Genomic DNA, 19,936 nt, shown 5'->3' on the forward strand with positions numbered 1-19,936 from the left:
TGTGTTCAGCACCCCCTGGAGCTGAATCAGCGCAGGAGAGGCACTGAACGGGACAAAAATACATCTCAGGGTAGGCAACTCGTCCCAGCTGCAGCGAGGTGGGTGCTGTTGTGCCCCGGTGCTGCAAGCAGGCGCACACGAAGGGGTCAGTGCCCCGTACTCCCACAAGCCGCCTGCTCCACCTGCGACAGCCGCTTCTGTTGGCGCCGCTTGGAGGACTGCTGGCCGGCTCGCGTCAGTTATGGGCTTCGCACATGCGCAATGGGAAATCGTCGGCCGCCCGCTGTCTTCTGCGCCTGCGTACTTCTGCGGACTGCGATCCAAGGCTCACGCACCTACATGGTGGTGAGCGCACGTATTCGGGGGGAGTAGGGGGTCTGTGGACGCGTGCGCGTTGACGTGCTGAGAGGAATGATGGGCGGGGTGGAGTGTGTTATCGCGAGGTTTGTGGGGTAAGGCTAGAACTGGAGCCGAATTTGAACGCGGCGAGCGGAGCCAGATCTGAAAGCCTCATTGCGGGCCGGGCTAAGTAAGCGGGAGAGGCCTGGGGGCTGCCCGGTGCTGTCACTGCCGCCGCTGCTCTCCCCTGAGGGCTGGCGCCGGCGGCCGCCGTTAGCTGTCCCGGACTGGGGGCGGGTTTGGGTTGTCCCCTTCCCCGGGCAGGCGGGGGCCGGATCTGGGCGCGCGAAGTCCCCCCCTTCTCGGGGTGGAGGTCGCTGGCGGTGCCTGGTGGGGGTCGGAGGTGGGTAGGCGAGGTCGGAGCTGACTGTCCTTTCTTTCGTTCTCCACTCTCCCCTCTGCGGCGGCTGGTGTGGGGCAGTGGTTGAACCTGCCAGACTCCGCAGTAGACTGAGTTTTGTGTGTAGAATCATAGGACGCCAGGGGTGGAAGGGACCTCAGGCGGTCACCTAGTCCAACCCTCTGCTCAAAGCAGGACCAGCCCCAACTAAATCATCCCAGCCAGGGCCTTGTCAAACCTCTAAGGATGGAGAGTCTACCACCTCTCTAGGTAACCCATTCCAGTGCTTCACCACCCTCCTAGTGAAAAAGTTTTTCTTGATATCCAACCTAGACCTCCCCCACTGCAACTTGAGACCATTGCTCCTTGTTCTGTCATCTGCCGCCACTGAGAACAGCCCGTGTAACCAGTGACCAACCTAGAAGAACATTCAGGTTGCAAAGTGGAGCCCTCAGAAGTCAGGGAATGACAGGATTCACATGTCAGTTGCAACTGTAATTTAGCCCCCTTGTGCATATTTATTATCAGTTTTATGTGCCCACATAAATTTTATAAGAGAGACCCTGGTCTTATTTAGCGCATGGAATGGGAGCTGTTCCCTGAATGAGTTGTCTTGGTTGTTTGATGTGTGACCTTATTTGCTGCATTATTTGCTATTGTTACTATGCCTGCTCAGTGCTAGTGCAAGTAAGACCTTAGGGCAGCGGTCGGCAACCTTTCACAAGCGGTGTGCCGAGTCTTCATTTATTCACTTTAATTTAAGGTTTCGCGTGTCAGTAATACATTTTAACATTTTTTAGAAGGTTTCTCTGTGTCTATATATTATATAACTAAACTATTGTCATATGTAAAGTAAACAAGGTTTTCAAAATGTTTAAGAAGCTTCGTTTAAAATTAAGTTAAAATGCTGATGTTACGTCACTGGCCTCAGCCCGCTGCCAGCCTGGGGTTCGGTTCACCTAGGCTGGCAGCAGGCTGAGCAGGGCCTGCGGCCAGGACCTTGGCTGGCAAAGGACCGGCAGCCAGAACCCCAGACGGGCAGCGGGCTGAGCGGGGCCAGTGGCTGGGATCCCAGACCGGCAGTGGGCTGAGCGGCTTAGCTCGCTGCCACTCAGTCTACTGCCGATCTGGGGTTCTGTCTTCCGGCTCCTGCCAGCCAGGGCCTCGCTCAGCCCGTCGCTGGTCTGGGATCCTGGCCCTGCCCACATAGAGTGGGTACCTACCTTCTTCCTGGCTCTAGCCCATTCTCTTCCTCTCTCTGCACTGAGCTGAGGATGGGAGTGCACTGAGCACAGGGCTGGGGGTGAAGGAGTAGGCTGGGGGTTTGGGTGTAAGGTCTGGCCTGGAGCTAGAATGAGGGAGGGAGCTCAGGGTTGGGGCAGGAGGTTTGGGTGTGGAGTGCTTACCTGGGCAGCTCCCGTTTGGTGCCAGGGGTGCAGGTGGGAATGTGTGTGGGAGATGCAGGAGCTCCCGTTTGGTGCTCAGGGTGGGGGTGGGAATGTGGGGGGTGCAGGAGTCAGGGGGCTGGGTATGTGTGGGAGGTGCAGGAGTCAGGGCAGGGGGCTGGGTATGTGTGGGAGGGGTGCAGGGGTCAGGGCAGAGGGCTGGGGGTGTGGACTAGGGTTGTGGGGGTGGTCCCAGCCCCCTGCCCAGAGTGTCTCACGGCAGGGGGCTGGAGAGGATATGCCCTGATTCCACCCCCGCAGTCCCCAAGGCCCTGTCCCCACCTCTTCTGTGACTCCGCTTCTCCCCCTCCTCGCAAGGGCCATCAGCTAATCTGGGGCAGGGAGGGAGAAGAGGAGGGGCAGGAACCCAGCATGCTGGGGGAAGAGGCGGGGGACGGGGGACCTTGCCTGCCCTGCAGCAGCAGCTGGCAGGGCCAAGCTTCTTCACCCTGACCTGGAGGGGGGCGGAGAAGAGCGGGCTGGGGCAGGCAGGATTTTTAATGGCACGCTGCTGCCTGCCGGGGTCCCGGCCGCTGGCCCCGCTCAGCCTGCTGCCAGCCTGGGTTCGGCAGCAGGCTGAGTGGGGCCGCCGGCTGGGACCTGGCAGGCAGCAGCATGCCATTAAAAATCGGCTCATGTGCCGTCTTTGGCACGTGTGCCATAGGTTGCTGACCCCTGCCTTAGGGTCTTAAGTTGGTTACCCAAAAAATGAACACACAATTAGTAACCATCTATGAAAAGTTTGCTTTAAGTGATTGCCTAGCAACATGGACGGTTTCAGAGTAGCAGCCGTGTTAGTCTGTATTCGCAAAAAGAAAAGGAGTACTAGTGGCACCTTAGAGACTAACCAATTTATCTGAGCATAAGCTTTCGTGAGCTACATGCATCCGATGAAGTGAGCTGTAGCTCACGAAAGCTTATGCTCAAATAAATTGGTTAGTCTCTAAGGTGCCACTAGTACTCCTTTTCTTTTAGCAGCATGGAGGAACTTAGTGGCAAAAGGGAGGGATAGAAGCCAATTCTGTGCACAGCATTCAACTACTTTAACCATATGATCATCCTTTCTCTTTTAGTCCCATGCTTCATTCCCTATGTCTTCCAACTGTTGCAAGAAACAAAACAGACAACAGCCAGCTGTGAAGTTGAGGACTTTGCAAAGTTAATAATGTTCTTTTAAAGTAATTGTTGTGTACTTTCCTAAGATATTAAAAAAGCAAACTTGAGGGGGGACAGATTCCTTCTTGCAGCATCATACTGATATCCACATTGTTAATTAGCCTCTTTGTGGACCTGCACTAGAGAGGAATGGGACACTTTGACTGTAGTTTTTACAGATGTTTGCTGACAGCAGAGGTGTGGTAAAGACTTGGAAATCTTGAGTTCTGTTCCAAACTCTGGAAGGGAGCGTGCACTAGTACACATTTTTCTGTCCATTTCCCCTAAGCTTGACCGCCTCTGCCCCATCCTAGTCCTATCTCTTTCCCACTACTGGCTCCTTGTCCTAGTCTCAGCTCCTTAGCCTTCTGTTCCCAGTTCCAGTCTCCTTGCTTAAAAGTCCTAGGTTCACCTCTCCATATTCCCTGTCTCATTCTTCTTCTCCAGCCATTCCCAGTTCACTCCTCTGCTTCCTAATGTTTCTTGCCTGCCCGCAGCCCTTGTCCCCACTAGCTTCCAATCTCCCTTTCCAGGCTTCTCATCTTATCTGTGTTCTTGCATGCCCCAGCTCCTTGTCCCAGTCTCTTTACCCAGCCAGTCGTAGTTCACTCCCTGCACCCTGGCTCATTGTCAGGTCTGTCTCCCCTTTTCTCTTCCTCATCCTCTGCATCTATTCTCAGTTCTCTCCATCCACCAGCTCCCTGTGTTGCATCACCTTCCTTCCCTGGCTCCCAGACCTAGTTTACTGTCAGCTCCTTGTCTAACCTACTCCTGCCCTGCAACCCCCTACACTTGAATCAAATGGCTTTCTCCTTCACACTGCCTGGGTGGGAGCAGTCATAGAGAGCATAGGAGAAACAGACTCTGCTGTCAGCTCTGGTGCCCAGCCAAGAGCAGCTATTGAGTAAAAATCACTGGGCTGGAGGGAGCACAGTCAGTCAGTCTGTGGGCATGCCATCTATGCAGTTTTGTCATTTGCTGGAGCTATGAGGGAATGGAGTACGATCAGTGGGTTTGGTGTATGTGCCATCCCGTCATGTGTAGATACTCTTGTGGGGATGGTGCACGCTCATGGAGGATGAAGTCTTCAGAAATCTTCGCTGTTAAATTCTAGTAAATGTCCATTGAGCATGTGTGAACTGCAGTTTTTTTCAAAGGCTTCCAACTTGATGAAATTTGGCTGGATTTTCATGGCAAAAGGTGCATCCCTAATACATCGGTCACCCCCTTCCTAATTTCAAGTCCCTATTCCAAAGCATGGTGAGAGAACTTTCCAAAGAAAAGATCCAAAGACATTTTTTTAACATGGGGGAAAAAGTTGTGTTCATTAGCATTGTTCTCAGAAATGCTTGAATTATTTTGACTGAAGTGTTGAAAAGAAAAAAAAAACAGCCTGAGGTAGACACATGAAGTGGAAAACTTCAGCCTGAAGAGTTAAAGTTTGTAAAGTTAAAAGCAATTGAAAACAGGATCTTATTGTGGGGAGTGTTAAGCAAATATAGTAATAGATGGTGCTACCAGCTCTGTGTAGAATATCCCCTTCCTTAGCCTTGCGCGCTCTTCCTCCCCTCCCCCCGTGCAAATGTAGACTGGTGAGGTGTTTCTCCGTGTGGTTGACCCTTGCTTTGAGAGAGGTTAGATATTGGGTAACTTCTGCAGTGGTTCTCAACCATGGATATGTGTACCCCTGGGGGTATGCAGAGGTCTTCCAGGAAAGGGGTTCTCAACCTTTTTCTTTCTGAGGCCTCCCCAGAATGCTATAAAAACTCCTTGGTCCACCTGTGCCTATAAAAGCCAGGGCTGTCATTAGGGGTTAGCAAGCAGGGCAATTGCCTGGGGCCCCACGAAGCTAAGTTACTCAGGCTTCGGCTTCAGCCCCAGGTGGCGAGGCTTGGGGCCCCGGGCTTCAGCCCTGTGGGGCTTCAGCTTTCTGCCCTGGGCTCCAGTGAGTCTAATGCCAGCCTTGCTTAAAATCCTACTCGCAGCCCCTCAGGGGGCCCCAGACCTCTGTCTGAGAACTGCTGTTCTAGGGGGTACATCAACTCATCTAGATATTTGCCTAGTTTTACAACAGGCTACATAAATAGCACTAGCAACGTCAGTACAAACTAAAATTTCATACAGATAGTGACTTGTTTATACTGCTCTATATACTACTATACGCTGAAATGTAAGTACAATATTTCTATTCCAGTTGATTTATTTTCTAATTACATGGTACAAACGAGACAGTAAGTGCTCTTTCCGTAATTGTGTGCTGTGACACCTTTGTATTTTGTCTAATTTTGTAAGCAAGTAGTTTTTAAGGGAGGTGAAACTTGGGGTATGCAAGACAAATCCTATTCCTGAAAGGAGTACAGTAGTTTTGAAAGGTTCAGAGCCATTGTTCTAAAGCAGCAATGTCCAATGACTTTCTGTAGGGTTTTTGGCTTCCAAATCAATAAGGCATTTTTGAAAATTTTACAAATTTTACAAAATTGGCAAATGATTGACGACAGCAGATTTTGTGGGAGGTAAAGCCATCCTGTGTGACTCTTCTGCAGGGAGTTTTGCCTCTTGTCAAATTGAAGGAACTGGCTGGAATATCTGGAGAGCATTGCTTATATTGTGAGTAGAGGGGATATGCAACAATTAGAAGGAAGTTCGGCTTTGCACTCTGTCCTGTTGTTGCTGTTGCCAAGAATGAAAAAAATAAGTATGTGGATCCTATCAGTCTTGCATTAACGTTTTAAGATTCAGGTGTAAGAATCTTTCATTGTGTTTTCAAAGAAGCGTTACTTCAGGTAAGTAAGTTTACCAAACTTTGTGTAGCTTCTAAGAGCCTGGGAATGGGCTTGGGCTGCAGATTTCTTTCCACAGAGCTTGAAAAAGCCAGTGAAGCATTGGGGAGGTGAAGAGGTGGTGGGAGAGACCACAACGTGATGTTATACAGAAACAAAGTTTTTTTGTTTAAAAATGAGTTCAGCCCTGTGGTTGTGAAAACAGATGCACTGCTCTCCTCCAGAAACTGCAGATAGAATTCCTGCAGCTCAGCTGCTGCTCAGAGCTCTGCCAAATAGCTGCTAAATTAAATTAATAAGAACCTGGTTGCTTTTGTTACTCTGAACCTTGGGCTTGTATTTATTAGCTAACTATAAAAGTATTTTAACATGACCTTGAGTAGTTTAGTTAACCTGATGGGTTAAATATGACTTAGTTTAGACAGTGATTTTTATGTGTAACATTTTGTCAGCAGATCATGGGTAAAAGCTCCTGGAACCATTGATGCTAGCTTAAGTGATAAACATGCAGGTCACTGCCCATGCTGTTCTAACCCCCCAAGTAGCAGCAAAATGTCACAATTCTCCCTCTTCCCAGCAGTGGATGTTATGGCAACTGAGCTTTTCATGACGATGTTGCCCCTGAAATATTTTACAATCTTTTCTTCCCGCCCTCTTAGTTTTCTTTGAGGTCTACTAGGTTTTGTTCGCTGGTTATCCTTTGAGATCCTCAGAGGTAGGGAGTTAAAGAAGGGGAAGTGTATAGTAGTCAGGTTGAAATTTGCAGATTGTTTGTGTTGGGAGTAGAGCAGAGCCAAGGATGTAGCTTCTTGTTTTTTACTGACTCGTGCTAGTTACAGAGAATCTGTCCCTTGGCAGCCTAGTGGGGTTTTGCTGTTCCTGTACTAGCTGACAGCTGCCTCAAATGGGATTTGAATGGGATTTGCATTTCCATAGGGTCTCAGTCTGATTTGCATTCTCAAAAGGCAGCAACAGACCTGAAAGAAGTGCGGAGAATAGTCTGATATGCCCAGCTTCAGCTATGGGCAGAAACTTTGTTCGTATAAATTAAAGTTGTACATTGAGGATAAAATCTGAATAGTTTAATGGACTCGTAAAGGTGAGTTAGAAATGTTTTCTCAGAGATTTCTAAAAAAACAGACTTTTTGATTAAAGCAGGGTAAGAATGTATTTCTGGGGTAATTTCAAATTGACTTTGTATTGTCTTTGTTTCCTTTATAAATCCACACTACAAGCTGTTAGTCATAGTTCATTTACTAACATTGAACAAGGAAGTAGGAAAAATGATCCTGTGCATGAGTATAAATCTGGTCTGCTATTATTGGCACAATATCAAGGCTGTTTAATATCACTAGAGACCACCTATATTCCTAGTTAGTCCTAGTAGCCTCCTTTTATGAGCCATGAAGAATCTAGAGTTTTAACTACTAGGGTGATATGATCTTAAAAATCTTACATTTTAGAGTTCTTCTTGTCTGTGGCCAGATGTAGAGGTTATAAATGCCAAATTTGGTGACAAACACACGTTAAGATGATATGCTGATCATAAAGGAAAAGATAAGGAGTCCTAGATTCTGTTTCCAAATCTGCTCAAACTCGCAGTGGTGATCTAATTTCTCTACCTCAATTTTTGTGCTGTAAAATGGTATTTATTTCAGAGGGGGATCTGTGGCTTAAGTAGGTACTTGTATGAAGAAAATAATGCAAGAAGAAGGGGATGTAATAAAATGGAAAGGCAGGTAATTTCAACCTAATACAAGGAAACCATTTTTTAATACAAAACTTGTAGAACTTGCTGCCACCAGATTGAGACCAGCATCCTGGTAGAATGCAAAAGAAGAACGATGTGTTTATCGACAGCAATGCCATCAGTTAAATGATGTGTTTAAAAATAATTGTTTAGAGCAGTGGTTCTGAACCAGGGGTATGTGTACCCCTGGAGTATGCAGAGGTCCTCTAGGGGGTAAATCAACTCATATAGATATTTGTCTTGTTTTACAACAAGCTGCGTAAAAAGCACTAGTGAAGTCAGTACAAACTAAAATTTCATACAATGACTGACTTATTCTGCTCTACATACGATAACACTGAAATGTAAATACAATATTTTTATACTGTTGAATTATTTTATAATTGTATGGTAAAAATGAGACAGTAAGCAATTTTTCCGTAATAGTGTGCTGTGACACTTGTGTTTTTATGTCTGATTTTTGTAAGCAAGTAGTTTTTTAAATGAGTTGATGGTATGCAAGACAAAACAGACTCCTGAAAGGGATACAGTAGTCTAGAAAGGTTGAGAGGCACTGGTTTAGAGGAACAAAAATCTCAGCTGAGTCTGGTTTATGGTCTGAGTACTGACATAGGGGTTACGAAGAAACTTGGGTTATGGATAGGTTATTCCATACCAGTGAACTAAAATTTTTTCACACTGCCTATACAAAGCATTTGGTACTGACCACTCTAAAGGACAGGATACTGGACTAGATGAACCCAGTGATCTGTGTTTGCAATTGCTGTATTTCCAGGTGTTTGTGGAAAGGGCCTGACAGTGGCTGGTGTGTACTTCAGGAAGGTGGTGAGGGTTTGCTTGGGAGGTAGATTTTGATATGGTTGGGTTTTTTTGGTGTAGTGGTGAGGAGCAGCTGTAAGTCTCAAGTTAGACTTTTAATGTTTTATTACAGAAGGGACTGAAGGCCAGGATACTTGTTTTTTATGATACAAGATGTATAAAAACAAATGGATTTTCATTTGTAAACTTGAGTCAACTGTTAGTAGTTAATTCTTGTTATGTCAACTTGTGATGCTCTTCCAAATGATTATGCTGTACTTAACCTGTTAACCATTTAGCCATATGTTTCTCTTATCAGGCTAGCCTATGTTTTCAAAAGCAATTAAGAATAAGCCTCAGACTCAGTAGATAAGTAGACTAAATACATTAACCCTTTTAGAAATAATTCCAATTTGTTCTCATTCACTGTACTCCAACTGTTCATACCACTCCACCATATAACTCAGTAGCTGATAACACACATGCACGTAAATAACTTCAGCAGAAACAGTGGGACTATTTGCATGCATGTGTTGGCAGAATTAGGGTTTAGGATTAAGTTTTTGTCTCAGATTGTTAGTTTAATGTTCAAGACTGACAAGTCTGTAGTTTTAAGTGGGATCATGCAACAGTATAAAGAATTGACAGTCTTGAATAACCACGCTGAAACATTTAGTTACAAAATTAACTGTGCCCAAAAGGCATTAATTTGGACAGTTTCTTCAAGAATGAAACGTTAGTGGTGGTCTCTCTATTATAAACTTACTGGGCTAGATCCAACAACAAATATATGAGAGCTGAACTGTATATATTGTCTGAACTATTTTATGTTACATCTCCTGTATGTTGAACTTAAGTTTTGACTATCCAATGATGTACTAAAATTCATAATCAGATCTCAGCTTGGAATTTCCCAAGCTTTTCTAGTTCTCTACCTGGAGAACACAATGTTTTCTTTTTGGTAGTAGAGAGGTATGAATAAGAACCTCCATAGGGTATTTAAATGCCATATGATTTGAATAAATATGAATAGAATGCCAAAATAGTAAATAAGCAAAAAATGAGTGTGTGGAAGAGCAAAGGTATACTGAAATATCTGCCACACATATCTTCATATGTAGTTGTACTCTGTCTCTTGGGGGGACTCCAGATTGCTGTGAGGGAACCAACCGCTAGATCCCATGTGCTTTAAGCTTCTAGGGTCTGAACAGAGTCCAGGCACAGACATTATTTTGGAGTCCCTGGCCATACTTTCAGGACGCAGATCTTCATTTTTGATAGTTAAGACCCCAAGATCTAACTGCCTAGTCCCTGGTAGTAGTGCTGACCCCTCCCCTCCCCGATATCTTAAACACACACTTTCAGAACTCTAGGCATGTGGGCATTCTGAGTCCACAAATAAACTCTTCGAGGACAAGTGATAGGTGTAACACAACTTGTACACAGACTTTGCACAGGATTCCTAGCCATTGTTGGCCTTTACTTAAGGGCACGAGAACTATGGCAGTCTATACAAAAATAAACTCTACACACATTTCCGTGCCTCAGTTTCCTCCTCATTCTAAGCTTTCTTTGGGCTAGGGTCAGTTTTCTAATGTTGTCCAGGGTCTTTCTGCAGTACATTACTTGTCTTCCTAACCGTGGAGCCTCTCCTCTGCTTCCTCCTCAGCTAGCTTGCTTTGACCTTTATTGTTCCTGAAGCTAAATTCAGTCCCCTGTTTTTAATAATAAAAAAAAACCAACCAGAAAAAACAAGCCAAATCTCTTCTTTCCCAGAACTCCCTATGGTTCTGAGTCTTCTCCGGCAATGTTTCCAGCGGGCATGGGTTCTATGTTATTGAACATTTGTATCAGTGACCTGGAAGAAAAAAATAATCACAGATAGATAGTTTCCAGGTGACACAGAAATTAGGGGTGTGGTAAATTGTGCTGTATCGGAGACCAGTCTCCTTTGCTGTTAGGATCTCTTGGTAAGCTTGGTGCAAGCCAACAATATGCTAAATGCTTAATATAGCTAAATAAAAATGTTCACATCCAAGAATAAAGAAGATAAGCCATAATCACAGAATGGGGGGACTATCCTGGGAAGCTGTGACTGCAAAAGATTTGCAGGTTATGATCAGCTGAATGTGAGCTCCCAGTACAATGCTGTGGCAAAAAGGGCTAATGTGATCCTTGAATGTATAAAGAGGGGAATCGCAAATTAGGAGTGGGGAGATTTTACCTTTGTATTTGGCACTGGTGATACCACTGCTGGAATAAAGTATCCAATTCTGGTATCCACAGTTCAAGGAGGATGTTGATAAATTGGACAGGGAGAAGAGCCATGCGAATAATGAACTAATTGGAAAATATGCATTTAAAATAGTGACACTCAAAGAACTCAATCTATTTAGCTTAACAAAGAGAAAGTTAAAGGGGTGACTTGATCAATCTGTAAATACCTAGGTGGGGGGCTGGTATTTATAATGACCTCCCCAGTCTAGCAGACAAGGTATAGAAGAGGAAGCTTGAGAAATTCAAACTGGAAATAGGCATAAAATTTTAAGTAATCAACAGTAGGAGCAACTTACCCAAGGTTCTGGTGTACTCTCCCTCTCTGGTCATTTTTTAAAATAAAGATTGGACCTTTTTCTAAAAGATTCTCTATTACAAACAGGAATTATTTCAGGGAAGTTCTCGGGCCTGTGTTATAACAGAGATTATACTAGATGGTCACAGTGGTTGGTCCCTTCTAATCTTGGAATCTATGAAAACCCATCTAGTGGTTTTATTTATTTATTCTCCCCACCCCCCCAAAGGCTAGCATCAGCACCTTGGGGTCTTTGTTCTGCATTTGAATATCATCTCAACTCCAGACACCAGCACCATATTGAGGGGTTGGGGAAAACTTGTTCTCCCAATTTCTCTAGTAATATCTTCAATCCCTATGTGTGTCTAATTCAGAAGTTGCTTAACTCTCTGGTGTATGGAAAGTGGAAGAGGGCCAAGACTATAACAGGGTTAAAAAAAAACTAATTAATTCATGGAGGATAGGGCCATCAATGGTTATTAGACACGATGGGCAGGGATGGTGTCCCTAGGCTCTGTTTGCCAGAAGCTAGGAATGGGTGATAGGATGGATCACTTGATGATTACCTGTTCTGCTTATTCCCTCTGGGGACCTGGCATTGCCCACTGTCAGAAGACAGGATACTGGGCTAAATGGACTTTTGGTCTGCCTCTCTCTAGAAAACTTCTGCCTATAGCATCTGATCTGCTAAATGCAGAAATTTTTGGTTGAAGTTCTATGGCCTGTATTAGGCAGGTCAGGTGACATTATCATAATGGTCCCTTCTGGCCTTAAAATATGATTGTGGGATTTAATATTCCAGTATCATCTAAAGTTAGAACAGTTTGATCCCAGGCTGAGTTTGTGACTGAGTTAATATTAATTTATAGAAATTGTAATTGAGAGATAATTATGGAACCTTATTGTGCCATTTTAGTTAGCTTTCAGAGGTGAAACACTTTTAACATAAAATGCCCTGAAACTAGCAGTTAATCTGGCAGCAGTGCCATCCTCAATACCGTTTCTTGCCCTTTCTGTTATGACTTTGGTTTCTACACTAAATGGGTGGTATGCACAGTAGGCAACATTGTAGATAGACTAAATGTGAAATTTGGCATGATATACAGTATCTCATTAACTTGGCTCTTAGTTTGTATGCCTTTCTCTTGTATCTTACAAAACAAAGCCACTGAATAATAGACATAAGCATTAACCCAGATACTCTTCTCTGGCCTTCACAGACAGTATTTGCTTTGAGTTATGAGGTGTTCAATCAAACCAATCTACTTGTGAATAAAATTAAATGAACTCAAAGATTGAGTTTCTTTAGTTGGTCTTAAACAAATTACAGTATGGATGTATCAAACAGAATATTAGAAACGGTTCACACTTCAATGCTTAACTAATAAGTATAATATTCAAAATGTAAACTTGCCACTTGGCACACGTTTGTCATTAACGTCAGAAAAATTAAATGTAATAAAAGCATGACAAAATTTGATGCTAGAAAACTGATTTAAGGACTCATGGAATAGAAACTGAATATATTCAGAGTAATTTTTTTTAGTTAGAAATTTTTTGCTGTAGCTAAGTCAATCAAACTTCTTATGTAGATAAAAGTTCAACACCCCCAAAGGTTAGGGGGGTTGGGTTTCTACCGTGCCTGTACAAGATGAAACATGGGTATAACTAGGGCTGTCAAACAATTATAAAAATAATTATGATTAATCATGAGATTAAAATAATTGCAAGATTAAAAACAGAATATCATTTATGTACATATTTTTGGATGTTTTTCAAATATATTCATTTCAGTGACAACACAGAATACAAAGTGTACAGTGCTTGCTTTATTATGTAAATATGTGCGCTGTAAAAAAATAGTATTTTTCAATTCACCTCATACAAGTACTGTAGTGGAATCTCTTTATTGTGAAAGTACAATTTACAAATAGAATTTTTTTTTACATAACTGCACTCAAAAACAAAACAAAAGTAAAACTTTAGAGCCTACAAGTCTCTTTATCTTGGTTTTTACTTTCTTAAATGAGCAGTGTCAGTTCTTAATTTTATTTTTCAAAAATCCACTACATCAAGACCATACATCATATTGGAATGTTGAAAAGGAATTTTAGAGAGAAACTAGGTTTTTATATTGAGCTTTGTTTTTATGTTGACTCTAAATTTGTTTGCTCATCTTGTATGTGCAGACTTCCAAAAGAAGCTGGAGGGCGAAAAGAAAATGGAGACAGAGGCAGTTTCTAATCTTCGTCGCCAACTGAAGGAAGCAGAAGATGAGCGGAGAAAGGCAGCACAATATGGCTTGCATATACTGGAGCAACAAAATGAGATGCAGAATCAGTTAGATCAGCTACGGAGTGAATTGAGCACCAAAACTGAGGTGAACTTTTATGTTAGATTTGACAGAATATTTTTATTTTTTGTAACTTCAATATCATTTTTAACTTTTGTGATTTTTAAAGTACTTTAATTTTTACAGTTCTGGGAAATTAAGCAGGGGATGGTTAGGGCAGCTCTGAAAGCGGGATGAGGCTCCCAGTGTGGCAGACCCTTGGCACAAGGTGTTTTGGGGGGGACACTGCGGCCCTGGCCTGGCAGAGCAGAGACCTATGGCCAGGGTTGTGAGGAGGAGGACCAGACCCTGGATGTGTGGGGAGGCCACCTTGCTGCTGAACACTTTGTGCCTGGGGTCAGTCCTGCACTTCTGGCTGGTGAGTGAGTCAGCGAGCTGGGCTGCGGACAACTCCCTCTGCGGCTGCTGAGCTAATGGCACTGAATCCCTGCAGGCACAAGGTGTGGGGAAGGCTGCAGTCCTGGTAGAGAGGAGCAGAGGACCCCGGCTCTACCAGCTGGTGAGAGAGTTGGGCTGTGACAGCAGGGCTGCAAAGGGCTCCTTGCACTGCTGGTGACGCCTAATCTCTGCAGGTGCAGAGAAGGCTTTGGACTGTGGGGAAGAGGATGATCCCCCACCCCCCCCTCCCACCCTGGGCCACAGGAGAGGTCACCCTGCTGTCCACAGGCAGGCACCACGTAGCAGTGGGGTGGACTCCCCAGCTGCCAGGGGCTGCTATTCTTTCTTGTGGCCCTGGCTGGAGTCTGTGGCAGGACTGCAGCATTTCCTGCACCTTGTGCCTGCAAGAAACCAGCATCAACAACACTGGAGCTGTGCGGGGAGCCCTTTGTTCCCTCACTCATGTGACAGCAGGGATGCAGAGAGTTCTCTCCTGGCACAGGGCAGGTGACTCATGATCACTGTAGGTGGAAGGAGGGAGGAGAGGCTGTGCTTCTGCCAGCTGTTACAGATGGATAATTTTGTGTTGATTTTTAGTCAGTTGAAATTGACCTTTTCCAGTATCTCTAGATTTCAATCAAATTGTGCCAACCCTAATTATACTCCTCTATTCTAGAGAGGTGTTTTTGCCATTTTGTCTGTCTCATTAGATTCCATTGGTTTAGGCTTTTATACTATCCTCTCCTTGGAATAGCATCTTTTTCCAAATTTCCAGCTGAATAAAAGCATAAAATGTAGGAAACCCAAGCTCTTCTTTATAGTTAGCTAGCACACTATTTTGGAAGTCTTGTAATAAACCACTGAGACGGTTCTTCGAACTGGAAGCTGGAATGATAAATGGGACTTGCATCTATGTTGTCATATGTCTGCCTGACATTCAGATCAAGTTTAACAGTGAGTAAACATTTGAATAATTCTTTTCCTTCTTAATAGCCAAAACATGTCATGTAAGCTAACATTTTAAAATGATTGTTAAATGCTAATAACACATTAAAGTATTTCATGTTGTATTCATGTTCCTCATGTTAGTTGGACACTGATGGTGATGTCACAAGATGGTTCATGACTGACATGCCCAAACACTAACACACTGGGGACCACGCGGTGGGGGACTCTCTGCAGTCTGCCTGGAGAATTAGAGGAATATAGGAACTACTAAATAAATTACAGAAATTCTGGATGGATGGCTCTTTCCTGTAAGACAGATATGAAAATATTCATGAAGCAATTGATGACTTTTGAAAAAGACAGATCAGCTGGAGTTAGAAGTTCTAGTAATTAGTTGGTCTTGGATCTCGAGTCTAAATGCATTAAAATAAACCAATGCCTGAGGAGCCACTTAAAAAGAAACAAAGACTTATATCACATTTCTTTTTCAGAAATTTGAACAAGACAAGTATTCACTTCAGAGAGAAGTTGAGCTCAAGAATAGAATGTTGGAAAGCTTGAGCTTTGAATGTGATGCTCTTAAGCAGCAACAAAATATGCAACTGGACAAACAGCGAGAACAATTTGAAAGAATCCATGGACAAGAAATCAGACAACTTAAAAACAAGGTTTGGGATGTAATGAACTGCTAAAATGTTGCTGATATATTAAGGAATATTTGCAAGAATACTTAACTTATTTCTTGAAGTAGTAACTGCAACTATCACCCCAACAAATCAAATGAATGGTTCAGACATACAGCTATTTTTTTCCCCTTCTACTTGGTACCTACATTGAAAATTCCAGAATTCAGTTAGCCATCAATCCTTCTGACCATTTACTTATTTTTAATCAAACGTTCCAGCACAGTAGCACTTAGTAACTAATAAAATAGTATTGGAGACAAAAGGCTGCTTATGGTAGAATTTCAGAGGGAGGAAAATATCAGCAATATTTAAATGAATATTGCTGATTCTATACAAGATAATTGTTTGTTCTGCAGTTTACTCAAGCCAGCTATTCGTTGGCAATGTGGAATTTAGGTAGAACGTAAGGAAGAATGTTGTCACAAAACAATGTGGTTGGCTTCATGGTAGCCTGTTACAAAAGCAGTATGTTATGCCCTAGCAGAGAGTGCAGCGTGTCGATTCAGCAAACCTCAATGTTTCTCATAAAGACCATGTGCTTAGTTCGGTGGTGAGGGCCAGGTTTATTGTTGACAAAGTGCAGTCCTAGTGCCCTGGCTTAATGGTTACAGGTACATTAAGATGTATGCCTGAGGCAGCATAGCAGCTTAATCAACATAATGTAATACTGTCCCCTAGGCCTGTACAAGCTGTCCTTCCTATGACTGCTCTCTTGATACATTGATACAAATAAGTTAGGTATTACACTCCAGATGATGTTAGTTATCATCTTTATTCTTGTACCTGGTAGCTGGAACAAAATATCCTTCTCCAATATTCTGTCATTCCCTTTATCTTTACAAGAGGTCAGTGCGTTCCTGTACCGTTTCTTAGGAATGTGTTTATGTAGTTACTTGAGAATGCTGTGTATCTCTGTACCATTCTCTTAGGTCAGGAATGTGCTTACTTGGTTAGCTGATGCTCAGTATTACTATTTTAGTAAGGCCTACCCTAATTCACGGCCTTCGGTTCATTCTGTTAATTGTGCCTGGGGCTCCGGCAATATTTACAATATCAGTTGCTTCACTAATGTGTTTTTAAGTTGGAGAAGCTGAAAGCAGACCTAGATGAAACCCGACTAAGTGAGAAACAACTAAAGCACAAAGTGGAACATCAAAAGGCAGTCATTAATGCCAAATCAGAAGAATTGCACATGATGTCTGAACGTGTACATGAAACGATGTCTTCAGAAGTGTTAAATCTCCAGATTGAACTAACAGAACTTGAAAGTGTGAAGGTATGTGACTAATACTTTCAGTGTAAGTTCATGGTATGAACATTCTATTTGAAGACAAATGTCTACCTCTAGTCTCCTCCTGTACTAACAGTTTTAGAAGGTTATGTACAGTATTCTGCATCTTGTGAATAAACTGGCATACTAATATGGTTCTTCCAAAAGCTAGTAATGATGGCTGGGGCAAAACTTTTTACCTTTATATGATTGGCACTGGAGGGTGAGAGCCGCCTTTTTTGAGTAGGCGACACTGGAAAAGTTGGACTGATGCCAGAGTACCTAACTACTACGTAGAAAATACAAGTCAAATCATTTTGCTGCTACTTGTTTTTGGGACAGGCCAGTGTTGAAGAGAAGATGAATGAATTGCAATACAGCAAAGAGCAACTAGAACTTGCAAACAGCAACCTACACAACCAGTTGGAACACCTTCAGGGAGAAAAAGAAGAGAGAGAAAAAGAAATAGTTTCTTACTGCAATGCATTAGAGGTACTGTGCCTATAGTTTTAAGTGCCATAATCTCAAATATCAAAATACTACTTTTCATACATAGCTGGTAATGAGAATCAAAATGTGAGGGGTTTATTCACAATTGCTAGATTGTTAATGATGCAGCACTTCCCACAAGTACCTTTTTTTATTTATCTAGATTTAAAGACTTGCGTCTAAGGGATCTTCTGAGCAAAGCAGATATTTCTACGTATGATTGTTTTGTATAGTATCAATCTAGGATACCAAATATTTTCAATGAAAATTAATGGGAGAGATGTCTACATCTCCTATATACCTTTTAAAAACTTCAATCATATATTGATACTGGCTTTTTCCATAGTTTATACAATCATCTGAGGGGTTATTGAGTTGTGTCCATAAACTTTTGAGACAACAGCTGCCGGGAAGTGGCTTTTCGCTTCGTCTTTGATCTCCAAGAGTTTGAAATTGACTTCCTATCCAAGGACACACGAGTGGCATTTCCGTTGTTGTATTCATTTGTGGGGCTTCTGGGAGGGTATGCTGATTCCTTCTTTCCTTCTTTCGCTGAGGACCATGGCCCATTGAGATGACAAAGGTGGGGGCTGGGGAAAAACAGTTGAAAGATATAGTGCAAATTGTCAGTCCTTTTGGCCATTTGTTGTTCACTTGAGTGCAAAGTTTCATAGTTTTAGGTGACCAGCCACTCCTAGATCATCTTACAATGATGTCCTTGATGGTTTTTTATCACTTGCATCTTGCCAGAAGATATCTACCACTTTGTTTTAGGATATGGACCTTAAGACTGCAATCTGCACCTTTATCATGAGGAGAAATCACTGTGCCCCTTCACCCTATTATCTACATTTTTATTTTCTCCTTACAATTACCAGGCCATATCAGTCACTTGATTTCTTTCTATATTGTCTCAGGGTGTCTGTGCACAAACTCACAGCAGTTCAAAAGTGGTGTTTTAAACTGATGAAACAGCCTGTGTGGACATTTGTTTGTTTTGAGTTGCTTATATGCAAGTTGCTTAGATTCCTAATACTTTAAACAGTTACAATGGCTAATCAGCTATTGTTTAAGAGCTGCTGAGAGATTTGACAGCGGACATTGTGCTGGTAACTTGCTGAGCTTGGATCTGTACTAAAACATGCAGTCAGTGAGAATAGAGGGTGTAACTACAGTATTGTGACAAGCTGAATTTGGGGACTTTTTTCAAGAAATTTTCTGTCCTTAATTGTGTAAAGTAAGAATCTTTTTATCCTTTGTTCTGAATATCAAGCTACAGGGTAGAGCTACATCATCTTGTTCTAAATACTGTAGATCTAGGTCAATAACTAAGTTATACAGTGCCTGCTGAGATACCCAATTCATTGGGAAGCATGCAACTATTACTCAATATTTTGCTTGGAACAAAAAAGATGTTTCAGCTGTAGCAACTAGAAATTTTGAATGAGTGTACTTTGCAATAAATACTTAACAGCCTTCCCTTCCCAAAAGCTTCCCTCCCAGCCCACAGAGCTAGGACTTCGGCAGTGGCTCGCCATTGGCTGGGGATGCAGGGGCTCCAGTCCCTTATCTCCTGCACAGTCCCCTGGCATGGGCAGGTTTCCAGAGCTGCAGTCCTAAAGGAGGTGCTGAGATGTGCTCAGCAGCAGCCTCAGGCAGGTTTGTAAAGTTACAGGTAGAGAAGGCACATCCTAGTGCTTCCATTCCTAGCTGCAGCCCCACAAACCTTTCTGCAGCTGAGGCATGGGTGTATGGGTTACTTCCCCATGCTGTTTCCTGGAGGAAGGGAGTTAATTATTCAACCTGGCTTGGGGACCGCTCAAGTGAGGAGGGGTATTGGTGCAAACACCTTGATTGTGGGAGTAGCCTACAAAATTCTCCAGGAGCCTGAAAGGTTGCCTGCCTGCCTGTCTCCGGCTGGCTACTACACAAGTACTGTAGGAGTAATCTAGTACCACTTGGGGCTTCAGCCAGTCATGAGTCATTTTGAACATGGGAAGCTACTACTCACTTTTTCCCTCTGTAATCCCATGAAAGTATAGCTTAGTGGGGAGTGGAATCCCTGTGTGTTTCAGATCTGGTCAGAGACCATCTGAAGTGCTCCTTGCACTTTAATATGGAGCTAACCTATGGAACAACAGAGGGGTGGAGAGACACCCCTTTCTGCCCTTCTGACTAAGCCCCATTCCCTGAAAGAGTGAAGATTCTTGGGCTCAAAGCCAGACAGGAACAGTTCCCACAACACTGCAGCCTGAAGAGGGGCTTCACATGATTATCATGCTTCTCTGCATGTCCCGATAGACTCACTGCCCTGCCTCATGTGGAAGCTTGATAGAGAGCACTGAAAGTTTGTTTCCTCTCACACGAGCATAAGATTTTTTCAGGTCAGTTGTATAGTCTCCAGCACAATGGAGCCCTGGTTTCTTGATGTTGCCTTCAGGATGGTTGGCTGGAATTCTATGACCAGCTATCATAGAAAATTGGTATCAGCCCTAGCAATATTGTTTTGGCAGGCACAGTGGACTCCTCCTGGTGTCAAGATTAACTGGAATGATGCTAAACAAGCCTGTGGC

At 43.3% G+C, this 19,936-nt stretch overlaps 1 protein-coding gene across 5 annotated transcripts in view; it reads left to right on the plus strand.

Annotated features, from left to right (window-relative positions):
• Nucleotides 1-403: 403 nt before the first annotated feature.
• Nucleotides 404-19,936, plus strand: part of SPDL1 (spindle apparatus coiled-coil protein 1) — a 49,206-nt gene continuing 29,673 nt past the window's right edge. Inside the window, exons 1-5 of one of the 5 annotated variants that reach the window (XM_074960683.1) lie at nucleotides 404-529; nucleotides 13,429-13,619; nucleotides 15,410-15,586; nucleotides 16,686-16,880; nucleotides 17,217-17,366. In XM_074960683.1, coding sequence (XP_074816784.1) covers nucleotides 13,461-13,619; nucleotides 15,410-15,586; nucleotides 16,686-16,880; nucleotides 17,217-17,366 — 681 coding nt within the window. In that variant the 5' untranslated portion in view covers nucleotides 404-529; nucleotides 13,429-13,460. Of the gene's footprint in view, nucleotides 530-5,976; nucleotides 6,123-6,967; nucleotides 7,219-13,428; nucleotides 13,620-15,409; nucleotides 15,587-16,685; nucleotides 16,881-17,216; nucleotides 17,367-19,936 lie in introns of those variants that run through there. The other 4 variants (XM_074960686.1, XM_074960685.1, XM_074960682.1 and 1 more) reach the window with 4 other exon arrangements.

Source organism: Natator depressus, chromosome 8 (assembly GCF_965152275.1).
Source record: "Natator depressus isolate rNatDep1 chromosome 8, rNatDep2.hap1, whole genome shotgun sequence".
NCBI lineage: Eukaryota > Metazoa > Chordata > Testudines > Cheloniidae > Natator > Natator depressus.